A 19,788-nucleotide genomic window follows, 5' to 3' on the forward strand; every position below is an offset into this window, starting at 1 on the left:
GCCATTCACTACAGACAATTGCTGAATCGTTTGGTCAATACATAACTATCATAGACTGAACTGGGAAAAAAAGAAAAAAACTTAAATGCATGTGTTACTATATAAGATGCATTTACCTGTACTGCAAGATCAGGATTCTGGCTTAATGACTGCATCATGCTTCTCATATAGGGTGCAGACAACATGTTCTGCATCAGTTGTGGGTTTTCTGTTATCTGCTGTAATAAGCTCTGCATTCCTGGTGTGTTGAACATACCAGCTTAAAAAAAAAAATTACAAGGACACTTTCATAAATACCATATCAAATTAGACTAATTAAAACCAGGATTCAACCACTTGTTTTCTACAAGTTTTAGTCATTGAAATGCAACTCTGTATGGTTCTGCTTACACAGATGCATCCTAGAAACAAGTTAAGAAAAAGGCTGCATCCAACAAGCAGTCCCACTAGGCATTTAAGACAATTACTTATCACATATGAATCATAGAGAGGATGATTATTAACTGTTTTCCTGTTTGTCTCCAAACAAGAAAAATACTATCACTCATCTAAAGATTCCCCACCTTTGTTATTTTAAAGCAATACCGATGTATTATCACCCTTAGTTTACTTTTCATGTTTGTTTTTGTACAGAGGACTTTGACACTAGTCAAATGTTCTGCTAAAGCAAACAGGAATAAAAACTTTGAATCCAAATCTTTCTAATAAAAGAATCATTCCAGCAAATTCCACAGTATTTGTAAATATATATAACTACAATAATAGACACACCTCCTAGTCCAGGTCCCAAATTTGGTATGGTTGAGCTCTGTCCCGTACTGCCAGAGGTGCTATTTCCAACAGTACCACTGCCACCACTCTCACCGCTGGAGCTGGTATTTGTCGTGGAACTCTGAGAACTGGACTGAGGAGCCCAGGGATTTGGTAAAGGATCTCTATTTTCTGTACGAGATGGCTGACTGTCCCCTCCTGATGATGCATTGCTTACTAAAGAAGCAAATGGGTTACCTCCAAACTACAGAGGAAGGAAAAGCAAACGTATCATCTATAATAGCCAACTGTTTAAAGTCCACTATAAATGGCAGATTATCTTTCCAAATTTAAAACGCGAAGATAAATGTTGATGGCTCTTGATTGGTTATACTCACCAACCTAAAGTAACTCATTGTAAGTATTCTTAAGACTCCAACATTAAGAAACACTAGCATCTCAAAAGAAAAAAAATCACATTTCTTTCAGAAAGCAGTGTTTCTACTACACTAGTACTTTGGTCACAGTAAGACCATCTCTTCTATAGCAGCTCCCAACTTCAAACCTTCTTCTCTTCCCATCTTAGGTTCCAAGTTACTAAACAGGCCATTAAAATTTTCCTAGACCTCATAATTTCACAAGTCAAAGAAGTAAAGCAATTTAGATTTTTGCAGTAATTTAATATAGAAATTCATTAACTTTAAAATAGCTTCTTGGACCCACAAAACATTATCTGTATTTCTTCAGTTTCAAAAAGGCACAGAATTTGTGAACATCTTTCCTCTGAAGAGATGCTACATAGTGAATTCAAGCTTATAGAAATGCTTTGCCAAGTACACACTTGAAAAGTTACATTGTTTATATTCTTTCATTTTGGAAAAATATTTTCCCTCAGAGGCATTTGTAATCTTTTCTCACCTGTTCCTGTGCTGCATTCAACATTGGCTCCTGAATATCTGTGTACATACGTCGCAAAGCATTGTATCCACCTGGTATACTTTCAAGGTTGCTCAAGGCTCGGTCTTGGTTTCGCATCATTTCCTGCATCATTGCAGGGTTTCTAGCAAGTTCTAGTGTCTAAGGAAGTGGAACGTTTAATCTGTATTAATAAGAAATCCATTCTAAAGTGAAAACGTCAGCATTTGGCAGTATCTCAGTTACTAATGTCTATTCTTGCTACATCATTCAGTTACACAATAATGAAACGTCATGAACATACAGAGATCTTTCTACATACCTGTCGCATTATATCTGGATTATTCAGCATATGACTGATTTCTGGATTTCTCTGTATCAGTTGCTGCATTTGAGGGTTAGCCATAATTAACTGCCTCATCAGATCAGGATTTGAAAGCATGCTCTGAACGAATGGGTTTTCCATTATCTGAACCATCATTTCTGGGTTGGACATAAGTTGCCGCTGCATCTGACTTTGCAACTCTGAAAAGTTTGATGTATTTAAACCCAGGCTGCTCAGACCTGCCAAACCTCCAAGGCCACCTTTAGGGAAGGAAAAAATGTAATTGAACTTTTAGTTTCTGATATACTTTTAAACACAACCATGTTCTTTCTAAATGCAAAATATTTGAACATATCCCACTCTTCAAAATAAATGCAACGGTCCATCTTCATGAGCCTGATAAAGAGTCATCCACTTAATTTGCTTCTTTAAATAACAAGACACCTGAAAAAATCAAATTGCGTTGAAATATAACTTGTTTGAGGTCTTTGGAGTTTCCCCCTCTAACATGTTCCAGTGCATTTGTAATAATCATTTATCCGTCTTTTTATGGTATAACGAAGAGACCTCCTAATATGACACATACTCCCTATTCTAATTAGAAGTAGAGCTCTTTTTTTTTACTGCTGCACCAAGAGCTAATAATGATTTTCATTTTCTTCCTTTGCTGAGTCTAAACAGACAATTCACATTTTTAGAAGATACTAGACTAAAGAACTGTTTACACCAAAAGGCATTTGCCTAACGGTTAGCTTTTTCAATTCTAGTTTGTTTAAAAAGCATGAGATGAAAGAGCGTGAATAAAATACTTATTTTAAAATACTGTGTATTTCTGTCAATCAAGGCTGCAGTCTTTTTTTCTTGAAAGAGAAGATTGAAACTAACAAATAATTAATTATAAATTTAGCAGGATTTTGCTGGTTCTGTTCCAGATCTGGCTTCACGTAACAGATACAACTTCAACAACACTCTCTGCACGCCAACAGAGATACACTTTTAAGGAGCAGGATGCACTGGAAAAAGTTTCATTACCCATAGTGCCAGAATACAACATCAGTGGGACCTTACTACTGAACCCATGTCTACAGCCACTTCTACAACCCACCTCATAGGTATTTGTAATCTAGTTTGTTTTTTTGTGTGCATGTTTTTTGTTTGTTTGTTTGTTTTAAGTCCTGTTTACTATAGAATAAAGTTTCAGTGACAATTATCTGAATCCAAGGGAAGATATCTACCATGATACCTAACAAAACATTCTTACCTAAGCCAAAAGGGTTACTATTTGTTGAAGCTGTTGTTGAGGTACTACTGCTTGATGTCGATGTGGTAGCAGTACTGCCAGTGGTATTTGTTTGTTGAGCTGTGTGGTCTTGTGATCTAAAAGAAATTTAAAAATAATAAGTTTAGCAAGGTTATGTCATTAAATACAGGAACAGTGTCATCATACTTGAGAACATTAAATTTCACTTTGATAACTTCTCAGAAATCACAGATCTCTAGATGGCTTCCTATAATAAATTCTTCTCAGACATCAGCAACATCATTGTTCTTCACAACAGTAGGTTCTAACATTATGAAGATGGATGGGCCTTTGTCCATCTGTAGCCATTACCACCTTCTTATGCAATTCCCTGGGACGCCTAACAACATATTGCTTTCTCAGTCCTTACCTTGCTTTAAGAATCCTTGGCCTTGTTCTACAGTAACACTAGCCCTCAGACAGTACCAATTACATGCCTGGGGCTTAAAGAAATAAAGACTAGCAAAATCTAATTTATTCCATGTCACATATTTAATAGGATGCCTTACGAAATGTGAAATTCAATTACTGTTTTATTTCATTACAAGATAAATATCAGAATCTCAATAAAGTTTCAGAGTAAGAACAGGGTAAAAACAGCTGCCGAATTCATATATTCATCACACCTGTCTATAGCAGAGGCATATATCTAGGTGCTGCCATGGGGTGAAAGATCAAGGAACTGAGCTCATTTAAAGCTAACGTGCCATCTATGCAAAAAAGAGAGGCTAGTTTTAAGCACAAATCAATTCCCCAATCTGGTTCAAACAATTTGATAAATACCTGTACTTATTATTAAAAATTATGGTGTAAAATAACTCTGAGAAACTATTCACTCCAATGTCACACAAAGATAGGGGGATTACATTATGTTAAATTTTACAGTTCAGTTCATCTCAGTACCTTTCTGGTACAATAAAATTCTATGCTCGTTTCAATAAAGCAAAGACAAAACAAAAACAAAAAATAAAAAGACAACCACCCCTCCCTCCGCCCCCCCCAGTCTGAGAGATGACTCAGGTCCAGAGGCCACCCTAGAATGTTTAAGAACTCTGATTCCAGCTAAATGTCACATGTGATAGAACCCAAGGGGAAAATGAAATACGTTGCACATTTTGCAAGTCATCAACATTACAGTGTAAATACCCCACCTTCTAGTATATCCTGATGATTTTGACCAGCATTCTTGTAAATGGCAAACAGAACGTAGCATGCCAAGTCATGAATGTTTCAGCTGACATGGGACCTAGTAACCTCATTCAAGTTCCTATTGATATTCCCATTGTGGACTCAAATTAATTTTCCTTCATAAGATCTAACAGTTGTCCTATAACTTAAGTCCATAACCATTCCTATGAATTCAGTTTTGCCTGTTTTAATTTGCACTCTAATAATAGACTTTTGGGTTCATCAGAACACACACACAATCTGCTGAATGAAAACCCTTTCTGGAGGGAACCTTCCAGATACAAGCTAATGATCTGGGAAAGAGAATAACTGAATACTTGGCTTTGACGTAAGGTAGGTGAAATTCTGTGCTCCTGAGAAAAACAAGCACTAACAGCAACCACCACGTTTTAACACAAGGCTACTTCCATCAGCCAAGCAGCTGTAACTTCAGTGATGAAGATCATAAAATGCAAAATTGGTTACACTGAATATGAACTTTCTAATGAAGCTATTTGGTTTCCTTTGTTCCAGAAAACACACAAATCTTTTCTCTGTAAGCAAAAGGTAAAAAAATAAATATAAAATCTTCTTTGGTTCTTTAACTGAGAAGCTATTTTGAAAAACAAATGTACCTCTCCATGTAACTGTCAAGAGATCTCAAAGCAGGAGAGAAAATTTGAAAAGACTGAAAACTTCACTTCAGTGTGCTTGTTTTGAAATTGGGGGTATATGCCCTCAAGATAGTGCTTTAGGTCTCAAGTCTTTCAGCCTCAAGCCTTCGACTGAAAAGCCTTTAAAGCACACATCTTTTAAATCTGCTTTACCATTATGTTTCCTCTTATCAGCACCTAAAACAGTGTTTGCTTGTAACATTTGCATTCAGAACTTCAGTGCATCTTCACTACCCATTGCAAATCACTGTTACTTTGAAACTGTATTGGCCAAATTAGAAGATTATACTGGAATCCTGTATTATTCAAAAAAAAAAAAAGTTTTTTGTTAACACTAGCACTTTGTAATAAAATATCCCTAACCAATCCTGGTTGAAAAATATATATGAGGGTTCCTACTTGAAAGCTACACATGCAATATTGTTTACAAGAGAAAAGATGATCTTTTTGAGATCTAGTTTTGGAAGATAATTTTTGTTTGTTCAGTTATATGGCATCAACAGTAGCAGCAACAGTTAAGAAAAAGGTAAATGGCATGCGTAAAATGGTTAGAAGCAATTCAGTGGTGATAATCATGGCTGAAAATCGGCACTCGCCAGGCCACACTGGCAGGTGTAAGGGTCTTGCTTTGGAGTAAAGCAAAAATCCAAGTATTTCAGTAAGAAGAAGAATGAGAAAGTATACCATCACCCTGAACTATCTCAAAGAGGATTTTCGTTGTGTTGGCAATTCTCATTAACAGGTCTTTTTTTTTTAAAAAAAAATAAAGCTAATAGGTGAAAAAATTACTGCCTCATTTGAAGATTGGGTATCTACACACAAAGGGTTTGCATGGTGTTTTGTTTGTGCTTCCTTGTCCAAGACATGATTAAAACATTCTGAAGGTAATTGTAAGAACCTTTCCTAAGATTATTCAAAAAAAAAAAAAAAGGGGTGGGAGAGCTGGGAGGGAGATGAGGCAGAATACAATGTGGACTACAAAGACATTAACCTTACTTGAATTAAAAAAAAAATATTCCCACAAAAACATAAATGTGGAATTGTGCCTGGAAGTGCTTTTGCCCGGAGGCAAAGTTTGAGACAGTACAAGAGACTGGCACAGCTATTTCAGTACTTAAAACTACTGGAGGTCAAACCTATGAACCCTTTGAGGACTGTGCAATTAAAGGAATGCTGTTTTCACTAACTATGGGCTCATGAAATCTCTCAGATGAAACCTCTTATGAAACCACACTCAAGAGAACAGTTTAAAAAAAAGTCACAACGGTAGAATACTAGTTCAGGAACATAGAGCACAAAATTACAGTATTAGCTGATACTGTATACAAAATTGGGATGGTCATGAGACCTTAACTTCAAACATCGCTTTTGACAGGTGCCTGAATGTAATGATAATGTTTGTGACCTGGTGAAGCCTACAAAGCATAAGTTTTCTCCTTACTAGTTTCACACTCCCTCCTCCAACATCTCATCTTTTCCCACAGATGATCCTCGCTGCAGACAAGGGAGACTTAAGTAGAACAGAAGCAAAAACACTTTCAGGCTACCACAATGAGCATGCTATTAACTCTGAGAGCTGGATTCAAATGAGGGATACATTACCCTACTTGCCTAAAGGATTTTCAGTCAACTCTTTTCCTTCAGGGAATTTCACAAGAAGTAATTTGCAGATGGCATAGCTCAATTTGATGCATCTTTTTCACTATCATTTAGAAGTAGTCTCACCAAAACAAAACATCTCAAGCAAAGTCTGTCTGCTCATCCAGATAAATTAGTTCCATTAAAGTAGCTCTCTCTCAAGAATTTTCTTTACTTGTTTTACCAAAGTAGTAAGAATTCACCACTTTTTTTTTTTTTTTTTTTTTTTTTTAAGTGTGAAGAGGAAAGGTGCACAACAGACACTTATGGTCAGTTAAAGCTGATATCTAAGAGAACTACAGAGCAAAAATGCAGCCAGCCCCTGGGAATAATACCCAAGTTAAAAAACAAAAGCAAGAGACTTGAATTTAGAAACAGTAATCCAATCAAAACACAACGCAAACCTAAGAAAAGAACACTGTAACTTCACACTTGTTTTGCGCCAACTGTGACAAAGAAGCTGACTCTGAGGTTTAGTCAGATCTAGTTTTGCCACACAGAAAGCTGTCACATCAAGAATTAAAAATATTTTTACGTCTTAGAGGTAAATAGAAGACTGTTTATCAGTAAGTAGTTACCTGTTTTGTGTTTTGATAACCAGGTGAACAGTGAGTCCATCATGAATCCCATGCTGAGTCAAAGTATCTTGATCTTTTAAAATTTTTCCAGCAAATATCAATACAAGCTGATCGGTGTGGGACTTGAAACGCTTAGAGATTTCTTCCTTAAACTAAACAACAACAAAAAGTACAGTTACATAACTGGATACCAAACTGCTAAATTTTTTAATAATTTAAAGGAAAAGCTCCGTTGTTCAGGTTTATTGCAATTGTTCTGCATGTTCCGCTTCACACAATCAAGAAACACTTCCTTAAGATCACTCAACCTTTTTTTTTTTTTCCAAAGATGGGCAATCAAGTCATTCCTCTTCCATGTAGTAAAGATGAAAGTGGTTCACAGTTAGTGTTTCACAGACTGCTAGTTATATAGCTGACAATAACAAAAAATCCAATTCCATGATAATGTACACTACTGTGTGTACTACTGATATGTACTACACATATGCCTATAGGTAGTTTCATATAATCACATCTATAATTACATAGCAGCATACATAAACTAATATATATTTACAAAATTTGCTGACAGACTGCAGATGCAAAGTCACAATAGAATTAATCTCTCTACGCTTTTGCTGGAACTAAACGATGAGGCATCCTCTCTTCTCAGACAGTTTTGCTGCCTTCCACAAACCAAAACCAGCACGCTTTTCCACACAGACAAAAGATACTTCTCAGGTGACTCTGCTTTCTCATTGCTGAATGACATAACCACATGAAATAGAGTTCCAGCCCAGGCCATGGTGAATGACCATATACTTCAGCTGACCTGGAACCTCATCAGCACCACTGAACATGGAAATCTGCAGTACGCCTTCCTGCCTTCTTAACCAGTAATAACCATGTCATGCTTTGACTGAGTTCTGACTGAGATTTTATTTTCCTACAGAAAAGCACTCTAACAGAAAGAAAGAGAAAAACCACGAAAGTGGGAAATATCCAGGAAAAAAGCATTAAGGAATTACTCTATTATAGCAAAGCCTGGCAAATTCTTAAACAAGACAAGTCAGTAGGCTAATTATTTTAAAGGTATCCTAGGCAGTTGGGAAGACCTCCACAAGGTCACCCTACTCAACATTTTAAAGTTAAATTGACCATACTGCTTGAAATAAAAAATTCCAAGCATTCTAGGAATTCTCACTTCTATAGAAAATCCAAATATTAATCTTGCAATAAGATATAAATTGCATTTTATAATTGGCAGGACTGGAAGAAAAAAAACAAAACAAAACACCACAGCATTATACTTTGAAGGAGAGTCTCTAATTGGAAGGGTTTATTGTACAGGAAGAGAAAAAACAGATGCAAAAAAAAGAAAAGGCTGAAACACAGCAGAGATAAAAGGCCTCTGTATATGGGTAGGAGGTACTCCTTGGTTATTTAAGTCTGCTCACACAGAGTTAGTTCTGGTCCTTATGGAAATAACTTTTAAGTCAGATTTCATGCTGGTAATATTTAGACCTGCAAGTATTCCAGAAAATTCCAGTCCATTCCTTCCCAACTGGGTCACTTACCTGAACCATTACTGACATGTTTATCTAGCCTGTTCTCAGAGGCCCCCAGCGACAGATTCTGCTATTTTTCTTCCAAGAAACCTACCCCAGTGCTACACTCTCCTGATTCTTCATTGTCCTGCCCACCACAGCCAATGCAAACAGATTGTTCTTCTCCTAAGAACCTTTCCTTGAGGGCAGTATTTTATAATCCAGTAATTCTCACCACTCTGAATTTTCAAATCTGGTCATATTGTATGGGTAAGACTCAAAAGTGGTCACAATATTCCACGTGCATTCTTATCCGCCCTTGCTAGGATAACAGGATGAACTCCACATCTTGCAAGCTGTATTTCCATTCGTAAGAAAAACAAACCCATACGTGAAAATAACAGTGCTGACTATTTAACAGGTATAAACCCTAGGCCCTTTTCTGCAGAGCAATGATGTAGGCAGTTGCTTTCTATTCTGCATTCTTTTGGTTAATTAGTCCTCAGAGCACACATTCCAGAGCAACATAAAAACAGCAGAAATACTCACAGTTTGGTACACAGCTAATGCAGAAGAATAAAGACATTATGCCAGACCAAAGAGTAACATCATTACCTAAACCCATTTACTATCGTATGTTCACACGATGCTATAACAGGGAGACCCACAACTTAACCGCCATCAGAAAGCTGATGCCGTAGTATAAACGGTATTAATATTACTTTATCCTAAACCAAGCCCTGTTGCCTGTTTCTAGAAGCAGCTATTTACCCACGAGGTCAAGGAAACAAGACACCTTTTATAGACCAAAATCACACAGTACCTAATATTACTGATATATAGGCATCAAAGGCTTCCTTTTCCCTACTATCACATGAAGCTGATTAGATGACCTGAAAAAACATTACTGTAAGACATTAATGCAAAAGCCAGTGTACCAGGACCACAAAGGAACCTCTACAGCAATGTATGTGCGTGATCAAAAATCACAAGTGATCACTTTCCAGCCAGGATAACACATCTATCATGAGTACTGAGCCAATTTCAGTTAACTGAGGCCTACTGACATTAATAGCCTAATAGCTAGGGGGGGAGAAAAGATGAAGTCAGGTCTTTGTTTTTTAATCTGTTTCACATGGATTCAGCACAATCTTGAGGTATCTGAAATGAATGAGAAGGTACTAAAGAGGCTCCAAGCAGGACTGAGCTTTCTTTGGCATTTCACTCACAAAAGAAAAACACAGAAAAAAAATCAGTTAACATGAAATTTATTTTGCAAATGAGTCTGTTGATTACTCTTAACAATCAAAGATATCATCAATAACAAAACAGGCCAGTGAACAGCACACTATTTTTTCCTGAGGCAGAGGGAAGAGAATCATTTACATATCCGTAAAAAACAGGCTTACAAAACATTTTGAACACCAAAGTTTTTTTAGATTGTCAGCATCTAAATGTGTTGCTCACATTAGATGTAATGCTACACTCAGCTCTGGGGTCCCCAGCACAAGGAGGACATGGACCTATTAGAGCAGGTTCAGAGGAGGGCCATGAGGATACTTAGAGGGCTGGAGCATCTCTCCTATGAAGACAGGCTGAGGGACTTGGTGTTGTTCAGCCTGGAGAAGAGAAGGCTCCGGGAAGACCTTCCAGCAGCCTTCCAGTACCTAAAGGAGGCCTACAGGAAAGCTGGGGAGGGACTCTTTGTCAGGGGATGGAGTTACAGGACAAAGGGGAATGGTTTTAAACTAAGAGAGGGTAGATTCAGATTAGAGATTAGGAGCAAATTTTTTACTCAGAGGGTGGTAAGGCACTGGCACAGGATGCCCAGAGAAGCTATGGATGCCCCATCCCTGGAGGTGTTCAAGGCCAGGTTGGATGGGGCTTTGGGCAGCCTGGTCTGGTGGGAGGTGTCCCTGCCCATGGCAGGGTTTTGGAACTGGGTGATCCATAAGGTCCTTTCCCACCCAAACCACTCTGTGATGATGCACATAGCTACTGTTTGAACTGTGAAATGAAGTCAGGGAGGGCAGAACAGAGAACTTTCTCCCATCCTCTGTGGGCAAGCAACTCTCACTGCTACTGGTAACTAAATCACAAGACCATTCCCCCACCATAAAGGTGGGAACACAAAAGTTTCTTTCAATTCAGACAGTATAAGGACAAGAAAAATGACTGGCAATTGCTTTACTCCCCCAGATCGTGCCTGCACAGTTTTGATAGGACTCCTTACCACTTTAACAAGCAACAAATAATATGGCAGATACTGTGCTACAGCACTATGGTAGTGAAAGACCATAGGTGTAAACTCTGGAAGCTCCTAGATGTGACCAGCAAAGGCAACTCTATCAATTATATTTTCCCTTGGGTCAATCCAGTATGTATCACTTCAGTATCTCACATTAAACATACACAACCAACAGAAAAGGGAGTAAAGGAATGAGATGATGATGAGACATACTTAGGCAGATGTAAGAAAATAAACTTTGGGATTTATTAGTTCAATTGTACAAATAGAAAGTGTAAGTAATACCATCAGTAAGCTACACTTAATGCCTTAATATACTATGTAGCCTGGGAAAAGCAAGAGTGGAGGAGTCCAAAGTCTCATCAGCTGGCAAGAAGCAATGAGTGTTTGTATGCAATTCTACTGAGCTGACTTCCTTTTCATCAGCATGTCGCACTGCAAACAATGGTTCCAACAAACTGCATTTACTGTTCAAAAATTCAGTTCAAAACAAAGTTCTCCTTCACTGTAATGTTAGGCACAAATAACGACTTATCGTACCTAATACCTAGCATGCTCACAGAAACTAGCTCATTATGCTGCAAATACAATAGAACGTAACGAATACAATAAAAATAAGGTAAAAAGTGACATCAACTTTAGACAACACTGTTAGAGGAACAGTATAAAGAAACACTGTGAACAGACTGAAACAAAAGACTAACATCTAGACAGAGCCCTGGCTTCCCCAAGGAGGAAAAAAAAATAAAGCCTTCTTAACTAGAGTGAATTCACTGAAGGTCACAAACTTGTTAAAATACAGCAACCTGTAGGTTTGACATGAATTAGAGCTGATCTAAAGCTAGCCATGTTGAAGCACCTGGTCTGCATTACTGTCTTACCTTGTTTCTATTATTTTTTTCTTTAAAGGACAAGAGCAGTATTATTTTTTAGAGGACTAATTTAAAAAAAAAATAAAAATAAACAGCACTCCAGCACTCCTTGTTTACAGTCGTAATTGCTACACCAAATATCGTTCAAGTCACACTACTTTCAGTAAAATTCAGCCCAGTGCTGGGCTAACAAAACTCTGCTCTTTTGTTCCACGCTCTCACAGAAACAGGCTCTGCAAGTCACGCTAGGCCTTCTGTTACACCTCTCAGCTTGACCGCCCCTCAAGGTTTTTGCAACAGTCAGGTGAACAACACTCTGTTGATGCCCAGCCCTGAACCAGCATGAAAATAATCTAACTTGTATAATTCCTATGTGAGCTAGTTATAGTAAATACTTTGTCACTGAACAAAGCCCATGTGTCTGAATTCACAGGAAACACAACACCTGACTAAAAGAGACTGTTCTGCACAGTCACTGTGCAGAGCACATCCGTACTTTACACCTTAACTTACTAACATCCCATCATCTGACAAGTTCGTCTAGGAAAGTCCCCTTAAAAAGTTATTCCAGGCAAATTAAAAATCAAAAACGCAAACCATATTTTGATGTGTTACTACATTATGATTCAAAAGCTTTCTGCTGACTCACTCTTTGCCGTCAAAATCAGCAACAATGGAGCTACCCACTCCGTCCACAAAAAGCTGTGTAAAAACTATAATAGGAAGAAAACAAATCAATGGGAAAAAAAATTCAAATCCTCTCATCCTTGACTTAATGCAACATATTGAAAAATTAAATTACAGTAACAGTCTGAAAGAGGCCTCAGGGAACTAACATCCAATTACTGCTGAAAACCCATGTATAAGAGGCTCCAGAAAACTGCAACTGCTTTGAAAATACTAAGCTACAACTTTATCTAGACAACAATAAAAAGGCAAAGTTGCACTCTTCACAAACCAAACTGTTTTGAGCTTGGTAACGGATAACGAGGGAGCAAAGGTTTGCATCTACACGGCAGAACTGCAATTTATACTCGCAGCAGTCCCTCAAATAACAGCCCTGTTACGTACAGATTGCCTTTTGTAAAACAGAAGTAGTGGCCACACGTATACCGAACCCAAGATGAGGAACCAGAAGAACCAAATACACTCACGGCAATGCAGCTGCTGATAGCCACGGTCTCCTGTCCTGATGAATCATATCTGGTGATCTTATGACTGTGAATGAAAGGGTACCGACAAAATGGGAGTTTTCATTGCACAACTCTTGGACGCTATACCGGAAGGGGGACAAGTATTCATGGTTACGGACAGCAATGCATATTTGGCAGAGCCCGCAGTTAGCAGCAGACAAAGCAGAGCTGGAAAGTGCACCAAAAATCAGGCCTCTACACAATCCATTTCTGTCTGTCACTATCTGCCCATGCCCTCGTCAATTACACGTGCTAGTTTCATAATCAAATTATTGCCTCAAATTCTTCCACCAAATCAAACTGACAAAAAAGTAATTCTGAGAAACAAATTCAGATTCTTGATGAGTTTACAATCCAAACAAGTCCTGAAAGGAAAACCGGGGCAGCACAATCTAGTGGAAATACCCAGGACTCATGTTAGAGCCAGTTCTCTCTCTTCCAGGCAATCTTCAGCAAGCCACTCTGTTTCTTTGTGCAACAACTTCGGAGAAATGATCAGCGGCACCTCCCTTCTCCAGAAAAGAGCTCTGCAACCTGCTGATGGAAACCACGGTACTTTCAGCAGAACAAGACTGTTCTCTAGCAGGTCAGTGAGACTGGAAAAGGGCGTAAAAGGACTAGATGTAAACTGCGATTCATACAGTAGAGCTGCTTTTTGAGAGCTTACCCTATAGTTCCTTTTTCACAAGGGACAGCTTAAGATGTCTTATTTTTCAACTTCACTGCAAAGAGCTCAAGCAACATTTATTTTTCCTGAGGAAAAACTGCCATGTGAGTTACTGCCAGTAGAATTATTACTCACTCGACCACACAGGTAAGTATCTCTAAATTATTTGACTTGAGCAAGCTTTAAATTTAACATGTTACAGAATACAAAACATGAGTGAACAACAGACATGATGGCTAAGTCTGTCAGGCATAAGGAGCTATTAACCCCATCAGCAGCAAGAAGTCTAAAATTCTCAAAATTCCCAATTCTCAAAATTTTGACGAAACTTCACTCCCACTGTTAGTGACCTTCCTACATCACCAAGACTTAGTCACTAGATTCAGATGCTGCTGGGCTCTGAAATATATAGAACATCTTACCATGTTACCTCTACAACGGGTATTACCTAATCCATTAGGATTTTCTCTGGTTTTGACAGTTTCAAACACTACACAGGAGAATCTTTTACAACTCTGTGATCCCTACTCCAAAGCAAAGGATGACTGATGACTGCAGAACAAACCCACAGAAAACCACAGGAGGAAGGCCAGCACTATTTGACACGGATAGCTGAAAAAAATAAAAATATCAAAATGAAATATATTCTGCATAAAAGTATCTGCACACAAAATACTTAATAGTATTCTGCCAATCATTTATCAGAAAACACTTGCTAAGTATCATAAATGAAAGTCAGAAACACCAGTTAACTAAGTCAACTGTCAGGAAAGACAACATACCTTCTTAAGGTTTCTGTCCTACCAAATAGCAGCTGTATCAGATTTACACAGCAAGGTTGAGTTAGGTGGGAGGGCTGCAGGGGTGGCCTCTGTGAGGAGAGCCCAGCAGCTAAACCATGTTGGAGCAGAGCCAGCTCCAGCCAGCTCCAAAAGGGACCCACTGCTGGCCAGACATGAGACAACAAGCAGTGCTGGTTGGGCTTCTGGGACAGCAGGGTGAAAAAAAAGGGGAAAAAAAATCTGCCATGCAACAGCAGCTGGGAGAGAGGAGTGAGAACATATGTAAGGAACAGCCCAGCAGCCCCCAAGGGCAGTGCAGCAGGAGGCACACTGCAGCAGTTCCCCTGCGGCCTGAACAGAGGCCCCTGGTGGAGCAGGCTGTCCCCCTGCAGCCCAGGGGTCCCACATGGAGCAGATCTCCACGCTGCAGCCCATGGAGGAGCCCCCGGTGGAGCAAGTGGATGTGGCCTGGAGGAGGCTGCGGCCCATGGAGAGCCCCCGCAGGAGCAGGCCCCGGGCCGGAGCTGCAGCCCGTGGAGAGGAGCCCACGCAGGAGCAGGGGTCTGGGGGGAGCTGCCGCCCATGGAGGACCCGTGCTGGAGCAGTTTGCTCCTGGGGGATGGATGGACCCCGTGGTACGGAGCCGTGTGGGAACAGTGCTTAAGAGCTGCTGCCTCTGGGCAGCCCCTGCAGGCTCAGTTCGGGAAGGACGGCATCCCGTGGGAGGGACCCCACCTGGAGCAGGGGCAGGCAGAGAGTGACCATGAAGGAGCGGTGGAGACAAAGCAACAATGACTGACCGCAGGCCCCAACCCCCATTCCCCGTTCCCCTGCACATGTGCTTTTAGTTTGCTCTTAGTTCTCACAGCTCTGTGCAGCTGGCAATACATTAATCTTCCCCAAGCCAAGTCTGTTTTGACCACAACAGTATTTGGTCAGTGATGTCCCTGTGCTTATCTCAACCCACAAGCTGTGGGTTTTTTTCCATTGTGTTTTCTTCCCCTGTCCTGCTGAGGTGGGAGAGGGAGAGCACACGGGGGACATGGCAGCCCACCACAGCAGCCTGACATTGTTCTAAACCAACTTTAATCACATTTCCAAACTCTGAGGGGTACGGAAAAAATGTCAGAAATGAACTCAGAGAATGGTTTGGATTGGAAAGGGCCTTAAAGGTAGTGAATAATTAGAATATGAGGAAAAGTCCACGAAGAGTCACACAGACACATCAATAATATGTTTCAATGCATCAAGACACAAAACAGTGGAAAGGACAGTGCTTCAACTTTGGTGCTGAACAATTTATATACTCAAGTGTCTTGAATGACAACAGAAATCTAGATCACAATACTGAGAAAGAACAGTATGTAACATGTGGTCTCATCTTCTGGTTGTACCATTCAGTAACCCCTGACTACAAAGGCAGAACTGGATTAGGTTGGAAAAACTGAGATTAACCAGTGCTTATGAAAGAAAACATCATATCAAATGTTAAAAGCTTATGTAAGTTGGGAAAGATGCTCCCCTACCCAATTACACAATGCTGCCCTTAACACATTTACACCTGTGAGCTCTTTGTAAGCAGAACATGGCCAATTTGAGTAGCAGCAGGCACAAATCTGAAATACTGAATTTATGTATCTAATGTTCTGACCATAAATTTTACTCATTTTAATCACAGAATACAACTTTGTGAGATCTCCACTTCTCAAGAAGCAGAGTCCCAACAGGATGTATACATTAACACATATAATTCTGGACAGTTTTTTGCTTGTTTTGTTTTTTAATTTATAGCTGAGTGTAGAGCAGAAAGCACAACATTTGAGTTCAATTAGTTTAAAAAAAACAAGCTGATAAACATGCTACTACTTAAAACTGCATTCTGCCCATCTTCCCATCTTGCAGTCTGCACACACATTAGTGGATATCAACTCTGAACCAATCATAATAATAAAACCTCAAAAAAGGTTCGATGCAAGTTTCAACACTTAGCATTCCAAGTAGCACAATGTAAATCTCAGCAAGCTTTTGCTCTTCTAATATTGCCCTGTGGTGAAGAGAGAGTAAACGATGAAGTCAAATTGTTTTTCATATTTCTAGTTCCAACACCGCATCACTCAAACCACTGAAGTCATTCACATTAGGGTGTGAGCAGTCCATAACATAACTATGCCTTCTCTTTGTGTATGTGCTTTAACAAAACACACTGTTAACTCTGCTAAGCAAAGAACTGTGAAGGTTTTATTGCCATGAACTCACAAAATAAACCAAAGGAGGGGAAAAAAAAAAAAAAAAAAAAAAAAAAAAAAAAGAGGACAAACAGTTTTACTGAGTTCTAATGAATGGGAACTCGAAGTAATCAGGCTCAGAAGTATTCATTTTCACCTACATAATAGAAATCTTAGCGCGAAGCACTGTATAGGCCTGCAAATTCATTATCGTGCACAGTCAAGAAAGGAAATATTCGGTCCTTGTCTTTACACTGAACAAATGTGCTCAGCACAAAGAATTACAGAAGGAATAAAAAGAGACAGATGTGTGGCACTTTCAATTAACTAACCTCCTAGAGCAGCTTTGCACTTGGAAGTTATTTTTCATTCTAACCTGCTTACTGCCTGTCCTGGATGCACAACATGGGAGCAGCAATTGTAATTCCTGTGTTCCTGAGGTCTTCCAACATGGGAAAAATCCTCCCTGACTTAGAACAGTTGCAAATCTGGTTTACGTTGTGTTGAGCACACACTATTCAAGTTTGCAGACAGTACTAAATTAGGAGGAGCTGTTGATTCCCTTGAGGGTAGAGAGGCCAGAAAGAGAGACCCTGAGAAATCAGAGCACTGAGCATCACCAAACACATGAAATTTAACAAGAGCAAATCCTAGATTCTGCACCTGGGATGGTGCCTCCTAGACGTACATATAGGACTGGGGACAAACACCTGGAGTACAGCCCTGCAGAGAGGGATGTAGGCTTCTGATTCACAGTTTAACTCAATATGAGTCAACAATGTGTGCTGGTGGCCCAGAGGGCCAACCACATCTTGGGGTACAGTAAGCACTGTATGGCTACTCCATGAAAATCAACAATTGTTCCACTATACTCAGCACTGGTGCCACCTCGCCTCAGGTCGTGTGTGCAGTTTGAGGCTCCATGACATAAAAAGGATATTAAACTATTAGAGGTGTCCAAAGGAAAGCAATGAAGATGATAAAGGGCTGAGACGTTGTGACTTCAGTGGAGCATCTGAGAGTACTTAATGTGTTCGGCTTGGAGAAGGCAGAAGGGTGACCCCCCTATTGCTGACTACAGCTTTGCGAGGGGGAGCAAAGATGGAGACGCTGGCCTCTCCTCTCTAACAGGATACAAGGGCGTGGCTTAAAGATGTTCCAGGCTGGGTGTTCGGAAAAGGTTCTTCACTGAGAGGGTGCCTGGGTGCTGGAACAGGCTCCTGAGGGCAGTGGTCACAGCACCGAGCCTGCTGAAGTTCAAGAAGCCTTTGGACAATGCTCTTAGATACACGGTTTGACTCTTAGGCTGCTCCGTGTGGAGACAGGAGTTGGACTTGGTGATTCTCAGAGGCCCCTCTCTTCCTACCGAGGATATTCTATGATTCTAGATTAAGAGAGCAACATAAGATACGTATTGCATAGCACCAAGTTTGGCCCCAATAACTCTAAGTATTTACCTTTAAAAAAAAAAGGGGTTTTATTCTGGCAGTGGTCTGAAGTGACTGCAAACAACTCACAAAGTCATAATGTCAACTATACAAATATACCACTGAGTAGCTTTTATTTTGCTGTATGAGTTTAGCACTTTTTTTTTCCTCTTGCAAATATGGTAGACCTAGACGGCCCATCTGTAACAACAAACAAACACTTACTGATCGCAGGCGCATTTGAACAGATGTTCAACTGGTTCTGTATCTGAGACTAACCTGTTTTCAGGGCTGACTCTAGAAGCATCGCACTTACTGCTGACACCTATTTTTAATAACAGTCTATGATTATAGTTTAAGAAAAACAGCACGATACTACTCACAAGTGGACAGTGCACTTTTCAGTGCTGGTTGGGGCACCATCTAGGACTCACAGCAAACAGTGGACCCCCACAGACAATCCTATTTCATGTGAACAAAGACCTAAGTGTGAATCTAATCTGTGTATCTGACAGAGCTGCCGTATAATGTTTAGTTTAAGACATGTTGACAGTGAGGATGTTTCAAGCAGCATGTTCTGTCAATCACTTAAAAATTGTGTGTCTGTTTTCTGTAAGAATTTATGTTCTCACTAGCTCATCTAACTATTTCAGTTTTTGAGACAATTGCCCACCACAGAAACCTAGCACCCCAACTGGCATTCATGTTTGAAACACTCTTGTTAAAGATAACCTACAAAATTCACACCTGAAGTAAATGTATTTATACTTCCTGAAATATCCAAATACCCCCAGTCAGGCTGTCTTTCAGGACAAGCACAATCCTTTAGTTGGATTCAGCATTCGAATCTTTAAAAAAAATGCAAAGAACTTTACAGCAAATACATCAGTGCTGCTCACACATGCGGGGAGAAGAGAGAAACAAAGTACCTTTTTCAGGCTGAGATTTCTGGGAAAGCTGTGGACAACATCAAAAGCAAACACAGCCATTTTACCTTTGGGAGAAACGCCTAGATTAAGCTTGCGGACATAGTGGCAGATAGCATGCAGCACTGAGGCTGCCAGAAGACCAGTGAAGACAAGAGAGAATTGCCTCTGGCAGCAGGAGTGAAGGCCTTGATAAAACTTGCATCTGGGATTCTTATAAGCCAAATGCTGACAGGAGAGAAAAAAAAAAAAAAAAAAAAAAAAAACTACAACAGACTCAAGGAGATAAACTTCAAAGAAAAAACATCACTTTGTCTCTTTACAGTGACAAGGTGGAGAGAAAGTCTAATACTCAGCCAAGGCGCTGGCACTACGCTTTATGCTCGGGAGTTCGTCCTTTGTATTGCCCCGATAACCACACAGTGTCTTTTGGCTCACCCACAAGGAACGGTATCAAGCACTGTATGTAGACGTCGGTGGCATTCTTATGCACATTAACGATTTTTGGATTGCTGTTACCAACCACACTCGAGAAAAATAACGTGAAGTCAAACGGTTGCCTTGTTCAAAGGCAG

General features: G+C 39.7%; 1 protein-coding gene across 3 annotated transcripts in view; it reads right to left on the reverse strand.

The window, feature by feature from the left end:
• UBQLN1 (ubiquilin 1) overlaps positions 1-19,788 on the reverse strand; it is a 30,256-nt gene that overhangs the window by 9,512 nt on the left and 956 nt on the right. For 2 of the 3 annotated variants that reach the window (XM_035309380.1, XM_035309381.1), the window contains exons 2-7: positions 7,348-7,499; positions 3,252-3,367; positions 1,988-2,250; positions 1,669-1,827; positions 772-1,015; positions 117-259 (exon numbers count right to left, since the gene is read on the reverse strand). In XM_035309380.1, the coding sequence (XP_035165271.1) occupies positions 117-259; positions 772-1,015; positions 1,669-1,827; positions 1,988-2,250; positions 3,252-3,367; positions 7,348-7,499 (1,077 nt within the window). The remainder of the gene's footprint in view (positions 1-116; positions 260-771; positions 1,016-1,668; positions 1,828-1,987; positions 2,251-3,251; positions 3,368-7,347; positions 7,500-19,788) is intronic. The other variant, XM_035309382.1, reaches the window with a different exon arrangement.

Source organism: Oxyura jamaicensis, chromosome Z, assembly GCF_011077185.1.
Source record: "Oxyura jamaicensis isolate SHBP4307 breed ruddy duck chromosome Z, BPBGC_Ojam_1.0, whole genome shotgun sequence".
In the NCBI taxonomy this organism is placed as follows: domain Eukaryota; kingdom Metazoa; phylum Chordata; class Aves; order Anseriformes; family Anatidae; genus Oxyura; species Oxyura jamaicensis.